Source organism: Salvia hispanica, chromosome 5, assembly GCF_023119035.1.
Source record: "Salvia hispanica cultivar TCC Black 2014 chromosome 5, UniMelb_Shisp_WGS_1.0, whole genome shotgun sequence".
Classification (NCBI taxonomy): Eukaryota; Viridiplantae; Streptophyta; class Magnoliopsida; order Lamiales; family Lamiaceae; genus Salvia; species Salvia hispanica.
This window is the reverse complement of record NC_062969.1, coordinates 24479171-24499374: the sequence shown is the minus strand read 5'-3', so window position 1 is coordinate 24499374 and position 20204 is coordinate 24479171. Positions and strand designations below refer to the sequence as shown.

Below are 20204 nucleotides of genomic sequence, written 5' to 3'. Positions count from 1 at the left end.
GAGCTGAAAAGTACAGTGGGGCCCATGAATAGTGAAGAGATGAGACGGTTAAGAGACGGATAAGAGACAGCGTTGCGGATGGCCTTACTATAACATAACCGTTACCGTGCTAGGCTTACAATCATAATCCTGGAAAATAGTACTCCCTCCGTCCCCGATTAGGAGTCACAGTTTGACCGGGCATGGGTTTTAAAAAATGTAAAGAAAAGTTGGTTGAAAAAGTTAGTGGAATGTGGGACCCACCTTTTTATATTGGTTTTATAATAAAATGTGTGTGAAGTGAGTTAGTGGAATGTGGGACCTACTTACCATTTATGGTAAAAATAAAGCGTGACTCTTAATTGGGGACGGACCGAAATGGAATAATGTGACTCTTAATTGGGGGCGGAGGGAGTACAACTTATCAAACAAACAAAGCACCGGGTCCCGACGGGTACTCATCGGCGTTCTACAGGAAAAATTGGTCTTTCGTGGGACAAGACGTGGTTGAAGCTGTAAAGGAGTTCTTTGCTTCGGGATGCCTCCTCAAGAGTCTGAACTCTACAGCTATTTCCCTCATTCCTAAGACCAACAACAATCCAAGAGTAGGGGACTTCCGGCCGATAGCTTGCTGCAACGTCCTCTACAAAATTATAACGAAGATTTTGACCAAGAGGATGGAACCGCTACTCCCGAAGCTTATCAGCCTTTCACAATCGGCCTTTGTCAGTGGGAGAAGCATTATGGACAATATCTACCTTGCAGAAGAAATCATGAGAGGCTACACTGTCAAGAGAGGCCCACCGCGATGCACAGTAAAGATTGATCTCCGAAAGGCTTACGACACTGTGAACTGGAGTTTCCTTAGAGGCGTCCTCTCAGGCCTTAACTTCCACCCCGTGTTCGTCAACTGGATTATGGAGTGTGTCTCTACCCCTTCGTACACCATTTCAATAAACGGTAGCCTTCACGGCTTTTTCAGAGGTAAACGGGGTCTCCGGCAAGGTGACCCTATGTCTCCCTCCTTGTTCAATCTCTGCATGGATTATCTCTCGCGTTTGTTATCCGCTCGCACGTCTATGGATTTCAACTTCACCCTGGTTTAGACGGATAGCCCAGGGTGTTGTCGGTTTTCTCACCTTTTGGTGATGTTTTGTCTACTCTTGATATAGTACTAGCTTTATCATGTTCCCTCGGGTATGGCTGAGTTTTTGATGTACAAATACTTCATTTGTTGTTATATATTTGATTTACACATCAAAAAAAAAAAAAAAAAAAAAAAAAAAAAAAAAAAAAAAACATTCTCTTCACACCACTCTCTTTCTCTCTCTAGATATATCAGATAGCTTTCACTACATGTTGGGGCCACGTTATAATTACATTAAATTTGTTAACGTAGTGTGTAAAATACAAAACTAGAATCTGGTGGTGAATATGGAAAATGACAAATTAATTACCGCAATAAAAATTTGCCAAATTTTACTACCTACCTTATTGTTAGGCATAACCATCAGTCGTACTACTAAGACTGCCTTCTTTTTTGGTGGATGAGTGTGCCTTTGTTTTAATAGGTATGCATTTCGCTTTCAGCTTTTCCATCTCTTTCTCTGCAACTTCCAAATTTAGGGACCTGCAACGCAGCAGATCAACTCAATTGTACACAGTTTACAAATTATAGAAATTTACTTTCAATCGGACAGTTCAAGCCAACTATCTCACACAAGATTCTTCTCTACATAAATTATTGCTCTCAATAAATGAAAAGAGATTTTAGATGGGGTTTCCTGTGTGTAAAATACAGAAAGAAATAACTGAATAATAGCAAGAGATAAATGGCATATTCATAAATGAGATATCTTTAATAAGTACTCCATCATTCACAACGGTCAGTAATATCAATACCATTATAATCATATCTAAAGAAAGCGTGTTCATATGTAGATTAGTTTTGAAGCCTTGTTACCACTAACACATAACAGTATACTCCTATGAGTATGACTTTTACTCAAAGAAAGTTTTACAGTGATTGTATAATTATGAAATGGAGTAAACGACAATTAAAACTCTTAAATAAGGAGTACTACTACTACCCTTGTAGCAAAGAAATGCAAATAAAAACATAAAACTGAAGTAGACAAAAACTGGGGTAGAAATAAAAATATGAGAATGAAAAACAGCAAAAAAGCAACATGTGATATTACAGCACACAGCTGAGATACATAGCAAGTAAGAAACCAAACGACAGGACGTAGGATTATCATTAGCAATTAACGTATTCTATTTAGTAATTTAAGTGAGTGAGTCACCGGTGTGCATTGTAAGAAGAAGATGGTTTGAGAGCAGGAAATTCCCGTTTGTTTGTCTCCACTATGGTGCCGCTGAAGTAGTCCTTCTCCTCCACACCCAGTTTGGCTCCCCTCACCATCCCCTGGACGTGATGATGCCGAGGCCTCACCTGCCCCGTGCGCAGCGTCTCGGGGCTCGAATCCTTATCCGACGGTGTGTCTGTGTAGAGACGTCGGCTGATTTGGAGTCGAAGTCGATGGAGCTGCAGGATTGGTTGCGGCGGCGAGTGTAATCTTGAGCGGATGTTAGGAACCTTTGAGAATGTAGTCGTGACCGTGCGCGGAATGATGAGATCATCCTCCGACAAATCGTGCCATACAAAACCATTTTTGTAGCTCCTAATTCATTCAATATTGAATTACATTTAGTAGTACTCCGTCACCTTTTGCAAGACCAGGACAACACAGCCACACATTTGAGTTGAGGTTGCGCTCCGGAACTGGAACCTACTACCATATTTGATATTCAAGTGACACAAAGCCTACAACACAACACTCGCATTATTATAAATATAATATAATGCGGCAGCGGCTGGGAGGATGGCGTATAGTTCTATTGAAATCAGTACATGTTTGGCTCCATTCTGTTCCACACAAATTATTTCATCTCTTTTTCTTTTTTCATATTTTTTTAATAACTACAACTGGGAGGAGTCATCATTTCCTCACGGATATTCATCTTATGAAACTTCATTGGAAGTAGTTTTACAAAACACAAATTCAGGCTTGCGCGAGAATTTGTATTAATTTTTTCTCAAGTGATACTTCTTTTAAATTTTGTGATTCGTACTAGTACAATTTATTTTCTAGATCTATGTATATAAATTCAAGAAGGTTACGTTTGACCAAACTTATTTTTTTAAAGAGCTTATGAGCTGCAATACCGTGAAAGCGTTGAATGAAGTACGAAGAAAATTTATAAATTAGAGAGGGAAAATCAAGTTAGGGAGAAATAATGGATGTGGAATGATATTAAATATGTACTCCATTTGTCCTTGAAAGTTTGTCACACTCGTGTAAAGTAAAACACAGAATTATAAGATTACAAAAGATAAATTAAGTAGGGGTAAATTAGTTTTTGGATTGAAGCTTATTTTTATGAAAACTTCCTTTGCTAATTCCTCTGTCATAAGGAAGATGACCCTTTCCTTGAACAACACGAGATTTATGCAGTTTTATTTTGTGTATTAGGTGGAGAAAATAAAGTAAGAATGAGAAAATAAAATAGAGATAAAGGTGTTTCTAATTTTGATAATAAGTCATCTTGGTTTAAACAAATTAAAAAGAAAGTGGATCACTCGAGGGAATAAAGTAGAAATAAAGATGTTTTCAATTTTAGTGTGGACATCCCAACCCAATAGCCTAATACGATTAATTCATTTTAATTGTTCGTGTTTATCAAATATAAAAAAATTGAAGTGCAATGAGTTGTAAATATTAAGTATAAATAAAAAAAAATTAGAAAAATCGGGATGTCCGTGCTCTTGTCCGCTATTGCAGCAGACACCTCCACGGACACTCCGCTAGTCCGACATGACATCCTACCTTTCATCTGCTATTACAAATGCTCTAATTGGACAAAAAAATGAATCATCTTTGAGAAAAAGAGACAATAATTCTTTTTTAATTAGTTAAGTGGAACAGCCACTAAGTCGTAGGTGTCAATTGATTCAGAAAACATTAATTAATCTAATTTAATGGAAACCACCGGCGTACAACATTTATGAGCCTCCCGCGGTCATAGGAAAAGTTAGAATTGTTCCATCAGTTATCACACTCACATAAATTAATCAAAACAACAAAAATAGTAGTAGTAGCATGTGTTTGTAAACCATTTTTCCTATAAAAATAACATATCTTTAAAATGATATTCCCTCCTTCCACGACAAATAGTTCCATTTATGGACGACACAAATTTTAATGATAAATTAGTAAAGTAAGAGAGAAGTGAAGAAAAAGTAAGTAAAGTATGAGAGAGAGGGAAAAAAGTATGAGAGATGATGAGAAAAAGTAGGTAAAGTGGAAGAAAAAGTTTCTATTTTCGAAATCAAACTATTTTTCATGGACACCTCAAAATGGCAAAATGAGACTATTTTTATGGACGGAGGGAGTATGAATTTTAATGTATCAGTATAAGTAATAAAATTAGTGTGAGATAAAATAAAATAATTAACATATTATTAATGAAAAATGAGAACGATCTTATTAGAATTTTTTTTTATTAAAAATAGAATTGTCAATTTTTATAAGACAGACTAAAGTGGTTAAAGTATGCAAATCACTCTCAATCATTGCGTGTCACGATCCTATGTTTGCCATCCTTCTGGTCTACATTTCCAATTGGTATTCATTGCATCCACTGTCGTTACTCTTATCAATGTCAAAATTTGTATTTAAGCTCTTTTTTTTTATTTTAAATTTCTGCATGATATGTCGTGTGTCGTGTGAGTTTGCGTTATCACTTTGTATCACGACTTATTATTGGTTCCTTCCCCCCTATCGCCCCAGGAGGTCCAGTCGGCACCCCCCCACCCGCGTACACCTTATTCTCGCGTCAAAAAACGCGGGAACAGATGTACAAGGTCTTCCAAGATTGGAGGGCCGCAACTGACCCCATGGAGAAGAGGTTTCTTCACTCGATGCTCGAGAGCATGCTGGTCGATTTGGATGCCGCGAGGGCACAAATGGGGGGCTCATACGCGGGCTCAGATGCCTCCGATTTGGAGGTCCCGGGTGGCAGCGGCAACGGTGGCAAGGACGGTGGCGACGAAGATGAGGAGTAGAGAGAGGCTGGGCTCGTGTGTGGAAACCCGGTTTTTATTTTTATTTTTTATTATATACTTTTTTTTTAATCTATGTACCTTTTTTTATTTAAATGAAATGAATGAATTTTCCCGCATATGTCTCGTAAATTTAATTCCGTAATTTATCGTAAATTTAATTCCATAAATGTAGTTGTTTTTGAATTATTTTTATTGCGGCTAGCCTGTGGCTAGCCTTAGGCTAGCCTATTTGCTTAAAATGATGATGTGGCAGGTGGAATTTTAGTGCTGATGACGTGGCAGGAAGAAAAAGTAGCTAACATGTGGCTGACTTAAAGCCATTGTGGATGCTCTAAGGACAGACTATCAGTAAATTATAGTAACTCTTTCACTTCAAATTTTTACTGTTTCAAAGCTCTCACATGTCCCCTCTCTCTCTGCTGAAATTCTATTTGTGATCAGACAAGGCAAACAAATGCAATCGGGTTAGGAAAGAGTTAGTCAAATTAAACAACAAAGGAAGAGAAATAAAGAAGGAGATTACTGGAAGAAGTGCAAAAATTTTCAATTACGAATCATGAGAGGGTTCAATCAGCACGATTTTAGAATAAGAAAGGGAGATTACTAGAAGAAATGCCGTTATTTAAACTTTCAATTGACTTAAAATCGAGAATAACGGATATCTTATATTTGTATTACAAGAGACGAGGATTGAAATATTAAAGTAAAAAAGTTAATGACTAAATTAGGATTGATTTATTTAGAGTAACTTTGCAATTTTATCGTAAAAAATGAGATAAACAAATAGTGTACCACAGTGACAATGCAGGCTAGGGGTCCATTTTCCCTATTCTTACCATCATATAGCCGTAACATAATTTAATGAGTGTACTACATATTCCAAAGATTATCAATGACTATAGTAGAACTAGTAGAACAGATCTCTTTATTTTATAGTAGTAGTACTATTTTTATTCACCCCTCAATCCAAGGAATCGCGATTCTCTCTCTTGAGATAGTAACACACGTCAGTAGAGAGATCCAAATATCCAATTGCTTATGTCGATTTTTTCGACAGAAATTAGTACTATTACTGAATCGAAATAACAGGATTGAAATAGATCAAGATCAATGTGAAACTAATTAAACGACATGTCTTTTCAAATTGTCGTAACACTAATATCTGGTTTGAGTTAAGTAACAAAACTTAAGGGATGAATGCAAACCAGTGATGGAATCTTGGAGGGAGTAAAAACTTTTAATTTATTCAATGCACTTTTTATTTTGATACAAATATTTAATACCATATTTAATGCAAGTATCTATATAATATATAAAAGGGGAGTTTTGAGATATTTAGGAAAATAATCATATTATTATTTAAATAAATACGGTTATTTGTGATTAGATTAGTGAATAATTATTTGAAGTTAGACCTAAACACGTGGGATTAAGTGGAGAAGTGGGAGGTTTTAATTTGATTTGATTTGATTTGATTTATTCCACGTATTATAAACATGTAACCTTTTTAATTTTTAGTTTCATCATTCTATTTTAACCGCCGCCTTTTCCGTATTCTTCAGTCCAATATCACATACACGCGCATCAAGGAATTTAGGGTATCAGCGAAAAATGGTACTAATTCGATTATAATCTCTCATTGCTTTAGTTCTGCTAATAGTCTTGAATTGGTGTTGCGAATTACAGTAATATTAGATGTTATGCATTGTAAGTATTACTCCTATGTTTTTTTTTCTGATTGTATACGTGTTTTTATCTGAGTTAGTGACTAAATTCAATAATGTCGGTGTTGTTTTATTGATTGTTATTCTGTTTTATTGAGATGGTGCGTTCAATTCACGCTTATTGATAATTTTCTACAATTACAATAGTTGTTGAGATGAACTTGTGGTTGCTATTGGAAGATCAATAGGTACTGGTATGGATTTATAGTTTTCTTGATTAGAGCTGTTTTATATCAACTGGTTTATCTAATCAGATCAATCAAGGATCAATTCCAACTTTCCTCTGCATATAGCTACATGTGATCTTCATCTTATTGATTGTGTAACTCTCATATGTCATCTCCTTTTTACCTTGAGATATCTTCTAATGTGAATCTTTTTACTTTTTAACAATTATTTGATGTAAGTTATGTTACTGTGAAGTTCATAACGGGACTTCTTTTGTTCAGACAATTCTTAACGACTATTTTCTGGCTGATCTTGATGAATTGTCAGATAATGAAGGAAACATTCTGGTAAGTATATTAGTGTTCTATTAGCATGTGAAGATGGTGTCTATCTATACAATATATAAAAGGGGGAGTTTTGATTTAAAAAATTATATTAAATTAAATATAGATAATTTAAAGACCAATTTACAAGATTATCATTTAATTTAAAAAATTATATAAAATTAAATATATATAATTTAAAGGCCATTAAATGTTTATTAAGTGGACTATATTATGCATTTTGTTAACTTTAAATAACTCTCCTCTCCACTAAAGGCCATTTTATGTTTTTATGTAATGTTAAAAGAACAGATTTCTCGTGTTACTATTCTGGTAGTTGGAGCTAATTTCCACATAACTGCTTAAAAAAATATCTGTTTCTTATGTTGTTGCATGGATGGTAATTACTGTTCTCATTTGCAGTTATCAAGAGACAATTGAGAATATTACCATGAGAATGGGTGAAGGAATGACAAAATTTATATGCAAGGAGGTAGAAATATCATGATAGCACGGTTTCTCACCTATTTTGCCATGATTATGAAGTTATTTGTTACCTTGCCTTTGTGCCACATCGATCTTATGAAATCTAGATATGAAAACGGTCTACCATACCACCAAAAAATTCTAATACAAGGAATTGTGATAGAATTTTGTCTTCCTATTCCAATTTAATGTTTATTTTCTTCTGAGTTTTTACGCAAATTGGTTGAAGAAGATGATGTCGCTGTTAGTTAGTACCAGAGTTAGTTGTTTTTCCAGCTTTTCGTCCGTACTCTTTGCCTTTTCGGTTATGGTCCCCACAGTCAGTTTGTTACCCATATCTAGGTGATTAGAGTAGTTTGTTCGGTTTAATTTTCGTACATGCTTTTGCTGTTTCGCCTAGGTCTAGCTGTTAGCGTAGCATTTTAAATTCCCAAGTTAAGTTTATTTTCCTCAACCCGAAAAATGCGTGGCAGCAGCCAACCCCAAAAACAAGTCCAAATCCTTGAACATGATTGTTACGCATCCATCTCTGTGGGATCGATCCCTACTTCCCTATACTAGGTTTAGTAAAGTGGTTGAGGGTTTTTGAAAGAGTGCTCTGTGTGTCCGACGACCAGGATTTTTCGACGACCAACGAGTTCCTAGACCGCGTGATCTAGTGGATTTGCTGGACCAAGGAACCCTGTTATATTCTTTCTATGCACACAGCGTGTTAACCAACATACCGGTCATTTCAATTATATTATATGATTTGTTTCAATTTTATTATGCTTCAATGTTATTTGTATAGATTTTTTATTCTCATATAACTAAAAATTGTTACCCATATTGTTGATTGTTTATAATGATTCTAATTTGGTTTAATTAATTTAAAATTAAAAAGTATCTGATTTGTTCCAAAATTATTATGCTTTAATGTTGATTTGTATAGATTTGTGATTCTCATACAACTAAAATTGTTACTCATATAGTTCACTATCAATATTGATTCTAATTTTATTTAATTAATTTAAAATTTTATATTAAAAATATATTAATCTGTGCATAGCACAAGCGTGATACTAGTTTTACTATAAAAACAAAAAAATATTTTAACCCAATTCTATATGCAGTTATGCACACACAGTCACACACTAGTATAGCATCTGCAGCGGTGCTCTTATGCAAGAGCATCCGCCGTGCCGTGCTCACCGCTGTGCTCTTGTCGAAGGCACGACCTTGCTCTTAGCTAAGAGCACCGTCGTGCCGACGGCAAAAGCACGAGCAGCCGATGTGGCATGCTCTGATTGGCCGTTGATTTATCATTTTTTTTGTTTTTTAATTCGAAAAAATCTGAAAAATTCAGATTTAATAAAAAAATATTTTTCACTTCCCAATAAAATATATCCATTTTTTATACATTTTTAATTTATTTTTTCATTATTTTTATCCCAAAATTCACAGTTTCATCTATAAATACCTCCATTTCAATCCAAAAAATCACACTATACCAAACAATTCTCTCAATCATAATTTTTAAAATTTTAATTATGTAATTTTTAATTTTTAATTAGTGCTATCTTAAGGGAATCGATCGTGCAAAGTCTCAAGATAATATCTCATGCAGAGTCTCAAGATAATGACACTGCAAATTAAAAGTAAATAAAGTGTTATTTGAAAAACTCTACGGTATATAAAGAAAAATTGGACAAAAGTGGAAAATATGTTGCTAGAAATACTCCATGGTACAGAATAAAAGATATTTACAACCTTGGAAGTCTATCAAATGCAAACTCATAGTTGAGGGCACCCAAATTTTGTTTAATGATAAATCTTCTTAATTTCATCATCTCAAATTTATTAATATCCTGTGCATCATTTTAGTAATTTTAGAAGAGCTATCTAAGATGATGAGGAGGCAGCGATGGAAGCGAAATTGGCAATCCTGTCTATATAAATTGATAACAGAAACTAAATGGCATTCATGTTCTCTTCGTGGGCTGAAGCTTAAGTTTAACTATATGGACTTTAGTTTAGAAAAGCCCATCTTCAACTCGAGATGTAATTTATTACTCCCTCCGTTGCACAGTAATAGAGTCATTTTGTCATTTTGGTACGTTCTATAGTAATAGAGTCATTTCCATTTTTAGGAAAAGTCAACACATTTTTCCACGTCCACTTTACTCTCTCTTACTTTTTTCTCTCTTCATCTTTCTACTTTTTTCATTTCTCACTTTACCTTTACTTAACTCACCAAACACAATTTTTCTTAATCTCCTTATTGAAAAGAAACGCCTCCATTACTATAGAATGGAGGGAGTACTAGTTTCTCGTTGTTAGGTTACAAAGAGTATTCGGCTAAACTATAACTTATCCCATAGCATCATTCGATCATAAAAATATTGATAAATATAACTTCTTACTGTATAAGGACGGTATTAGGATTTCGATCTCATATTCTCATGAGAAAAAATTTTATTTTAATTTTTTTCTATAGAGTAATTATTCTTATTACAAAGGTATTGACTTTATATGGTAAAAATGACTTTTTACGGTGCTAAATGTTACTACCAAAAGTTACTACTAGACTTGAGAATTTAAGAAAAATGGCCAAGTATAAGTGATCGATACTCCAATTGAAAGAATAAATTATTCTACTTAAAGAAAATTCACTTTCATAACCCTTATGATACTAATTAGGGCCACTAGTTTGTCTTATTTGTTATGGAATTGTAATAATTAAGTCCGACCAAATATGTTAGTGGCCAACAATAATTAACCCGTCTCGATCTCTTTTTTTGTTGCGCTGCTCACTTTCGTGATGCATGTCGCACATTATTCACGGTTCTAGATAATAAAGTTCTTATTTCACAAATATGGAGTAATTTTTTTTGGTTCTTTTCTTCTTCTTTTAGTATTAATACACAATTTTATCCGGTGCTTGGATACTCGAATATAATAGAGATAATAAACTTTTGAGATTCATATATTTTTTCCTTATCTTTGAATGGTCAATTTGTATAGTAGTAGTAATTTATGTGAATTAACTTATGTTTCTTCATGTTCTTATTAGTAAGCTAAATTAAATCTTTATTTTTATTTATATATTTTTGGACCTCCACCATATCCAAATGGGAGAAAAGATCTTGGGTTTACAAGCAACTTTCGAATTTATTAACCTGGAAATCATATCAAATAGTACTACTCCTACTATATACATCTCCTAAAATTAAATTGTTTAACCTCGATAGCTCATCTAATTTTTTATTGAGATATATGATTGAACATAAATAACATCATGGAGGGAAAAAGTTAAACTATTTACATTTTTAACTGCTCCACTAGAAATCCTGATTACTATATTTAGTAGTGATTAACGGTCCTTAATCGCATGAATAAAAAAATGTTAGACATCTTATTTCCGATGATGTAACGTTTGTCAACTTTGATTGGTGTCATATTTTTTGGAATAGAAATGGGCAATTTACTACGACCACTAACGCTAGTGCTCAATCAATCCTCATTTTTCATGCCACGAAATTCTTTCCACTAACAAATGTACTTAAAAGAATTTAACAAGGAAAAAAAGGTTGGATATTGGAATCAATTTAATATCTTATCTTCAGCTTGTATCAGAGATGTTACTACTTATCGCACTTGCTTTCGATTGTTTTTCTCCCATGTCATAATTCATTGCTAATATCTTCTTAATTTGTGGTGTGCTACACTGTTTTCTATACCGTGCAATATATTTCATATATTCTGAAAATATGATTTTTGTGGGTTCTATAATCGTATGATTTTTTAAATTTAAATTGGAACATTATATTGTACTTGTAATTATCTTAATAAATATGTGCATTATTTGGATGCTCACTTCTTGATGAGCGAATTCACGTGTTAAATTGATAATATGAAACCCCAAGATTCCATTACAATCGTGGATTAATTATTTGTAGTTTATGATTCGATTCGATTACCAATTAATTGGGCTCGACTATACACGAACTATATTAGTTGTAAATTTTAATATTATGCTCTCTCTAGTCAACTAAGATAGAGTCATTTCCGTTTTCCAACAAAGATGAATTACATTTTAAAAAAAAATACATAAAATTTCGTGCCGTTCCAAAAAGAGTTATTTTTCATAAGAGGCTAGGAAGGAGGAAGTACTCCTATTATATAAAAATATATTGAAAAGAAAGCGTCTCGAATATTATGTTTATAAAACAATTTAACTTCATAAGTTCGGAAGACTATAATGAAGTGTGGATTAAATTTTAGTTTTAAGTTTTAATGATTGATGAGTGTTGTACTATTCTCAAACACTCTTTGTACCATAAATGTAGTTTCCTGAAAATGGGAAGTTTTTATTTAAGGAAATTTCTTTTTTCTTCAAATAATTGAAATCCATTTTCCACTAACACTTTTATTTTTATCTTTCTTACTTTATCAATTTTTTATTAAAATTTGTGTGGTTTCAAAAGTTTTTAGTTTAAGTTAACATATACTTATATGGATAAAAATCCACCCTTCCACGATCGAGTAGATTAAGTCCACTACCTACGTTTTCCCAAGGAGTTTGGATCCAAATCCGGATTTATTAGAAGGAAAGATACACATGCATATATGGCTAATTAAGTTGATAATTTTAGGGAATTTGTTGTTTGTTTCAAGAGTTGATAATGGCCTTACAAGGGTAGGAAAAGATTCTATATATTGAAGTCATCACATATTGTCATTTGTCACATGTAGATGTAGTGCTCCATTATAATGTAGATCTAGAAGTTGAAGGAAAATAAGCGGACAAACATATGAGAATCAAAATATCTCCATAAATGTAATGGCTTTGAATATAGACGTATATAGGGCTGGGGAAAAATATCGAAAAAATGATATATCGCTCGTATCGTATTGAAAAATATCGAAAAATTATTGAATTTTCGATATATCGTAATTTTCGATACGATACGATATCGTATCGTAAGTTTTCGATACGATAACGATATGAATTTCCTTATATCGCGATATATCGTTTTATATCGAAAATACGATATATATCGAAAATTTTCGATTTATCGATATTTTCGATATATATCGATATTTTATTTTCGATATATATCGAAATTTTCGATATATATTGATATTTAACGATATATCGAATTTCAATACGATATATCGAAATATCGATACGATAACGATATGAAATTTTTTTATATCGAAAGTTCGATATATCGAAACTTTCGATACGATAACGATATGAAATTCTTTCATATCGATAATTTCAATACGATACACGATACAACGTTTTCGATACGATATATCGTATCGACCCACCCCTAGACGTATATTAAATAAAACAATTGAGCTAATTAGGGGGTATAAAATATATGGCTTGCTGCGTAGAAAATAAGAGAGTGCCCGAAACATTTCTTTTAATTAATTTTTTTATGATATTTTTTAGTCTAAATATTTACGTACTGTATATGTAACAAAATTAGATGTATCATGTAATGATGTAACCAATTCGAATGACTTATTACATATTAATTCATTAATTCCGCTGCAATTAAGGTCCCACTCTTTTTTACTTCCTTCCATTTTTTAGAATTATTACTAAATTTAGTACATAATTAATTTAAAATTAATTTATAACATTCCAGCTCTGACCTCTCTCTTTTTCTGTGAAAGAATAAATAGAATTCAGTACTCATTCTCACTGATCATCTTCTAACAACACTTTTTCTTCTTACATAACTTAAATTTATAGAATAATCGATAAATGTCGCAACTAGTACTCAGTCATTCTAAATGAAGTACTTTGTATTCTGTATTAGATTTTATACAATATTGTTTGTAAATTAGATATAAAAGCAGAATAACTGAAATAGTAATATTTTTATTTTAAAAATATATTACTATTAGAGTTGCACATTATAAGAAGAAAACATTTCATACTAACACGACAATGGCATATGTTGGGGAAATATTAGTATTTTAATTTAGGATAAATTGTGTATAAAGTCATGATTTTTTTAAAAAAAAATTGATTTTTTCCGTAAACTTTAAATTTTTGGAGTATGAAAAATCATGAACTTTACCCTCATGCTCCGATTTCCCAAGTCGGGTTTTCCGACTAAGTAGTGTGCTGACGTGTGTATTTAAGCTGACGTGGATGTTGAGTGTGTGATGACATGGCATTCCTTTTTTTCTTTTTTTTTTTTTTAAAATTTTAAATTCTAGATTACCACTTGAGAAACTTCGCCACCTGATTCACTTGGATTTTACATGGTTTTAGAGGGTAGTTTTACTTGGTTTTTGATCGTATATTGTGTATTTTGAGACATGGTTATAGCTACTTCTCTATAATATTGGTATTTTGACCATTTTGTGAAGAATGTGTAGAAAAAGGGTGGAAAATGAGCTTAAATGCGAAAGGAAGCATCGGGATGGAAAAAGGACGAAATTGCAGTACAAACCTGGCGACTCGCCAGGTGCATCACCCAGAATTACCGTACGTTGCTGGCGACTCGCCAGCTTCAGAGCTTAATGAACCTGGGGACTCGCCAGGTTCGGCCGACAGTGCCATACATGGAAATTCGAGCCCTAGTTAACATAAATATGCATGGGACGCCTCCTACACGATTCTACACGCCTCCAACCCAAAAGTATCACTTTTTCACCTAGGAAGAAGAGAAGAACGAGCAGAGGACGAGTATTCATCGCAAGATTGAAGACGAGGCCTCCAATCCGCCCAATCCAATTCCAGGAGTTCATCTTTTAGTTTTATTCTTGTTCAAACAATGTTTTTGAATATTTCTTTAAATATTTCTTTGACTTTTGTGATGAACATGAGTAGCTAAATCCTTCGTAGAGTTCTACGGGGGAGATATAATGATTCTTATGTTTAATTGATTTCCTTTTTCTATGCCTTGGCTCATGTGGTTATTTTGACTTCTCTCGTGCTTATACATTTATTTGATTGATCACCTTATAAATGCATGTTGATTTTATTACAACACTCGGGAGATGAGTAGTTTAATTTGAAAGAAGAGAAGTTGACGTCTTTGCCAATATAATCGACAGATTTGAGCCTTTGAATGAAGCCAAGTATCTTTGGAGCTTTTAGGAGTTGTTACCTTAGTTTTAGGATGGACACTTCTTTTCTAGGTAGCAATCTACAAATTTGCCAAGTCACACCTCCGGTATGCCAAGTAGGATAAGTTTGTGCCGGTAATCTATTGGGTCAGGTCGGATGAGAAATTTACACTGTCAGGTAAGTTCATAACTTTTCATGCAACATTTAAAGTTCACGGAAAAACCAATCTTTTTTTAAAATTCATGACTTTACTGGCAATTTACCCTTTATTTTACAATAGGTAAACTAATATAGTGGTTATCGACATATAAGTTCGTTCATAATATTTCCGAAGGCATAACACGTCTGAAAATTCAACAATGATTTTGGTGTATAGTTTCCGTGTCAAAACCTGTCAATATTTGTCGATGAATCCGTTAAAAGTAATTTTTGCCATCAAAAAGTCCATCGGTAATCACTAATGGAATGTTCATATGCGGAAAAGCCATCGGTAAACTCCGTGTTTAAGCCATCTCCAATCATTTATGCCAAACAAAAACCCATTTTTGAGTATACGTCGCACAAAAAAGTAGTTTTACTCCAACCATTTACACCATATTAAAATTTTACGTCATTTTTTAGCATTTATCTCACAAAAATTTTGCAGTAACACCATATTTGATGTTATTCCATTGAAAAACCAAAAAAATGAATTTTGGATTTTGTGTTTGGTTGGAGAAATTATTTACACCAAAAATGAGTTTTGGCGGTACTCGTAATATTACGTACTGGTAAGAGTATTTTCCTTGTATAAATGGAAGGGGTTAATAACAAAAAGAAAGATCACTCATCACTCTCTTTGAAAATGAAAGAACATTTAGAAATATAGATTATATGTTTGAGAATTCATTTAAATAATATTAGCGTGTGGTGATAATTGATTCATGTTTAATACTAAAAGCAAAGGCTTGCCTAAAATACTGAGGTATGGTCACACCAGAAACGAATTGGATGATGCAATATTCCATCTCCAATTATCTGTGTTTGTCATATTGTAGGATAGTGGTATGAATACTATTCAAATCATATTAATATTCAATTGTATACTCGACACCCTTCCCTTCCTATCCTTTCACTTCATCTAATCATCAATGTGCGTACTAGATAAAGATAAGATGGCTTTAACGCCAGATTTGATGAATGGTTGACGAAATTTTAGTAAATACGTATAATCATTCTATTTTCTACACTTTCATACTACAAAAGTATTAAATACAAAACAATATAATTTCTTGTTTATTCATATATTTAAAAAATTTTAAATCACATTTTTCGTCTATTAAGCCTCATCGACTCTTTCTCCAACTCTAGTATGCATATATAAACTATATATGAATATAGGAGGGATTAATATGAAAACTATTTATAAAATCATGAACTCGAAGCATATCTGAAATTGCTGAAAATTAATCAGGACCATTAAACATAATATTCAATAGCGTTTCTATTAGTGAATATTGCATGAACGACAAGGTTCAAAAGTTGCAGAATCCTACCAATTGCAACAAAACATATACTCATACATATATAGTACTTCAAATTATAAGATTCGCTTATGGATTTGCTCAACCTTTCTAAATGATTAAGTAAATTGTGGCTGTCATCCTTCTCGATTATGTTGCTTTGCTGTGCAGCTGCCTAATGGCGGTTGTTCATTAGTAGTACCAAGTTTTATGTATATTTAATTAACTAAACATCTATGATTAGGAGAAAAAGTTTGGATTAAGTCAAGATAAGAAGATAATCTATAGTACCTATGTTATGGAGTATTTTGTTAACGAAACTATACGCCTTTTGTATATGCCACTTTGGTTTGGCGATGAAATTGTTTGATGAGTTGATTCATGATGGTTTAAATTTATAAAATAGACTTCTAATCGAATAAATTAGTTAATATGGTATTTACTAATTAATTTACCGGCGTGGGATATGGTGGTTAGTTCCGAAGTTGGGGGCGTAATGTAATACTAATATAATACTTATTATTAATTTGTGAATATACTAATGATCATCAGATAATATGCATAGATACAAATTAATGTCACTTTTTAGAATATATGAATTCAAGTGATATCAATATTGGAATTTTATTCCACAATATTGTAAGTATATAGAAAAGGCATTCTAGAAATTTCTCTTAGACTATAAATTATGACAAAAAAAAATCAATATTTAGATCATGAAAATCTATAGTGGATTCATCTTATTGGATGAATCCATGGCCCTAGCTTCGGACCCAAAAACGACAATATATTCGATTTTCTAATTTATACAATTTCTTAACGAATTTATGGTTTGTAGTTTATATTTTGAAAGTATTGTCATTTTGTTGGCCCAAGAATCAACGAAGAGACAAGAGCTCTTGACAGTGAAATAAGAATTCAAGAAAATGACCTAGGGGTCTCTCCCTTTGATTAACCTTGTTTTGTGCTTGCTCATGGTAGCTTTCTCTAAATGGTTTAAACATTGGGTGTCTCTCTTGGGTCTTGCGCTCTTTTTGCTAGTTTTTTTTTTCCTCTCTTGCGGGTTTAAGGACTCGGATGTTGGGTAGTCTTTGCTTTGGTTGTGCTTTGGTGGACGTTTTGTTGAACAATAACTTGCTGCAACTGCAAGCTTGAGCATGTATTTTTTCTCATACAAAAAAAGTCCTACAAACAACCTCATGAAGTGCTGTTTTAAGTAAAAAACTATTCGAATATTGTGATTCAGACTCTTAAGTAAACAACTATATTAGTGATGTTTTTAAGTTCGACTAAAAATCTCCATGGAATTAAAATCTAGGCTATAGTTAAAGGAATAATTGTCATTATAATTTCTAACATATACGTAAAAGCAAAAATTGTTCGGATCCAATTCTGATCGACGAAGAAATCATAATCATATTCATGATCATGCATAGTAATCACCATGGGACTCGCTTAAATCTCTTCATCATAGTCTGACTTCTCATACATATACCCTTTGTTCATTTGTCTTAAGCTAGATAATCCAAATTCAAGCAATTAATACTCTTTTATGTGGAGTGGGAGTATAAAATAAGGTGAATAATTGAGTCCCCATAAAACATGGCATAACATATGGTATATACTTGTGGAAGAATCCGTGGAATAGTAGCATTGTATGGGAATGGGAGGAAGAGAATGAAACCGCGGGTGCGAATGCAAATGGAAGGCCACTTATGAATGTTACGTCAACATATCAACCACTTATCTAAAGAAAAGCAAACAAAAACCCACCCACACCCACCACCTTTATATATATTGCCTTCCATAACCATCTTCACATATCACCACCCCACAATATAATTTACTATACACTGATCACTACCCCACTCCCACACCCACCACTACTAGTATTAGTATAGTAGTACTACCATATATATATATATATATATATATATATATACTCGATCGGCGTGTGAGTGACTTACATCGACAAACAATCAAGCTAGCGAAATTAAAGAGAAGAAGTAAAGAAAGGATGACGGGGAAAGAAGATGAGTCAATGAGAAAGGGGCCATGGACAGAAGAAGAGGACGTTCAGTTGGTGTTCTACGTGAACTTATTCGGAGACCGGCGCTGGGATTTCATAGCCCAAGTTTCAGGTTTGAAGGTGGCGGGAGACGCGAAATAGGTAGGCTTGTTTGGGGCATGGATTCCCTTCTTCCATCGCCCTTCGCTTAAACCCTTGTTTCTTTCTTTCTTTCTTTCCATTCCTAGGTCTCAAAAGAACCGGCAAGAGCTGCCGTCTCCGCTGGGTCAACTACCTCCACCCCGGCCTCAAGAGGGGCAAGATGACCCCCCACGAAGAGCGCCTTGTTCTCCAACTTCACTCCAAATGGGGAAACAGGTTAGCTTGTCATATGTTTACCTTCTCTAATCCACATATAGTGGCTAAACTGAATTTATCTGGTAGATGGTCGAGAATCGCCCGCAAAATACCTGGTCGCACTGACAACGAGATCAAGAACTACTGGCGCACCCACATGAGGAAGAAGGCTCAGGAACAGAAGAAGAAGTCCACCATTCCCCAATCTCCGACCTCCTCCTCCCTCACTTCCTCCTCTTCCACGGCAACCAAGGGCCCCAGCTTCTACGACACCGGTGGGATGGAGGACTTTGTCAGCAAGAAGCCGGCTGCGGAAGATGTCTACTCCATGGATGAGATATGGAAGGACATAGAGCAGGGCAGCAACTTGACAGCCCAACCAATCACAGTATGGGATTTCCCAACGAATGATCTCAAAGCTATGTGGTCCATTAATGAGGAAGAGAGCAAGATGCTCAACTACGATTCTTTCCCTTTTTACAATCACCATATGACTGGCTAACATTCATTTTTTAAGGTATAAATATAGTAATTAAGAAGATTTGTTGATATGTGTCGTTTTCATAGTATAAGCTGGCAGGTGCTAACTTTTTGTATAGGTTTAGGGCTCCAGCAGTTACTTATCATGTCGTTAATCTTAAGTAGTTTGGTTTGAATGTTTCTAATAATAGACGAGAGAGCTAGCTTCTAATAACCTCTCTTAATTTGTACCTATCTGTCTGGCTACATGTTCTGATATAAATATATATGCTTTATGTCTTGTTGAATGAGTTGGAATATGGTGTGCTTCATGATGGCAATCATAATTTAATGGAATCAAGAAGATATTTTTCTAACAGAGGAGATGAGAAGATTCAAGGTTAATTATGACGAGTAATTCAAATATTATGTATACAAAGAAAGTCAAGGTAGACGGCTGTTTGTTGTGTGATTGTGAGCCATGGATAGAGCGCATCGCAATCATATTATTATACACTCGAATTTTAATAATGATGAAGGTGCAATCCACAACAGATATTCATATATAGTGCTATTCATGGGTTTGCTTTCACGCACTTTCTACTTCATTTTTTTAATCTTTCGTGTAATTCACTTGCCATCCCACCATTTTTCCTCACCAGTCTCAATTTCGTCGACACTAATTATATTCTTTAATTTATATATATACGTGTCTGTATGTTTGATTGTGTGTCAAAAACAAACACATCAGCAAGGTGAGATAAGATCATTCAAGGGAGGCGTAGTGGTATAGTGGTGACACAAAGATATATCAGTACGATACAATTATAAAATGAGACGAAGGGAATTTGGGTGAATATCCATTCCATAAGGAATAAGATGCAAAAGAATATTTATGGGATGTAGATGAATGTTGTACAGATCAGGTAATTTAAGCAGATTGCCCTTCTCACCACCGCCATCCTATTCAACATTTTTAAGCCTTCTTTACA

At 33.8% G+C, this 20204-nt stretch overlaps 2 protein-coding genes across 3 annotated transcripts; one reads left to right on the top strand and one right to left on the bottom strand.

Moving 5' to 3' along the window:
* Window positions 1-1272: 1272 nt before the first annotated feature.
* Window positions 1273-2723, bottom strand: LOC125186440 (protein SOSEKI 5-like). Its single transcript, XM_048082806.1, has 2 exons — window positions 2286-2723; window positions 1273-1609 (listed from the first exon to the last, which is right to left on the bottom strand). Exons 1-2 carry the CDS (start codon window positions 2402-2404, stop codon window positions 1477-1479), a joined length of 252 nt encoding a protein of 83 aa, XP_047938763.1. The 5' UTR covers window positions 2405-2723; the 3' UTR covers window positions 1273-1476.
* Window positions 2724-18213: 15490 nt separating this feature from the next.
* On the top strand, window positions 18214-19520 carry LOC125186586 (transcription factor MYB59). Of its 2 annotated transcripts, none has more exons than XM_048082978.1 (3): window positions 18214-18529; window positions 18645-18774; window positions 18841-19520. In XM_048082978.1, exons 1-3 carry the CDS (start codon window positions 18406-18408, stop codon window positions 19253-19255), a joined length of 669 nt encoding a protein of 222 aa, XP_047938935.1. In that variant the 5' UTR covers window positions 18214-18405; the 3' UTR covers window positions 19256-19520. The 2 variants fall into 2 exon arrangements, with proteins under 2 accessions (XP_047938935.1, XP_047938936.1); XM_048082979.1 differs by having other exon boundaries at window positions 18215-18558.
* The last annotated feature ends 684 nt before the right edge of the window (window positions 19521-20204 follow it).

What these genes read in the sequence shown, in the direction of transcription:
- LOC125186440 (XM_048082806.1), bottom strand. Translation starts at nt 2,404, where the DNA reads ATGGTGAGGGGAGCCAAACTGGGTGTGGAGGAGAAGGACTACTTCAGC. An exon ending in TCTTCTTACAATGCACACCG is followed by an intron (nt 1,610 to 2,285) that starts GTGACTCACTCA and finishes GCTGCGTTGCAG; the next exon opens with GTCCCTAAATTTGGAAGTTG.
- LOC125186586 (XM_048082978.1), top strand. Translation starts at nt 18,406, where the DNA reads ATGACGGGGAAAGAAGATGAGTCAATGAGAAAGGGGCCATGGACAGAA. An exon ending in TTTCATAGCCCAAGTTTCAG is followed by an intron (nt 18,530 to 18,644) that starts GTTTGAAGGTGG and finishes TTCCATTCCTAG; the next exon opens with GTCTCAAAAGAACCGGCAAG. An exon ending in CACTCCAAATGGGGAAACAG is followed by an intron (nt 18,775 to 18,840) that starts GTTAGCTTGTCA and finishes TTTATCTGGTAG; the next exon opens with ATGGTCGAGAATCGCCCGCA.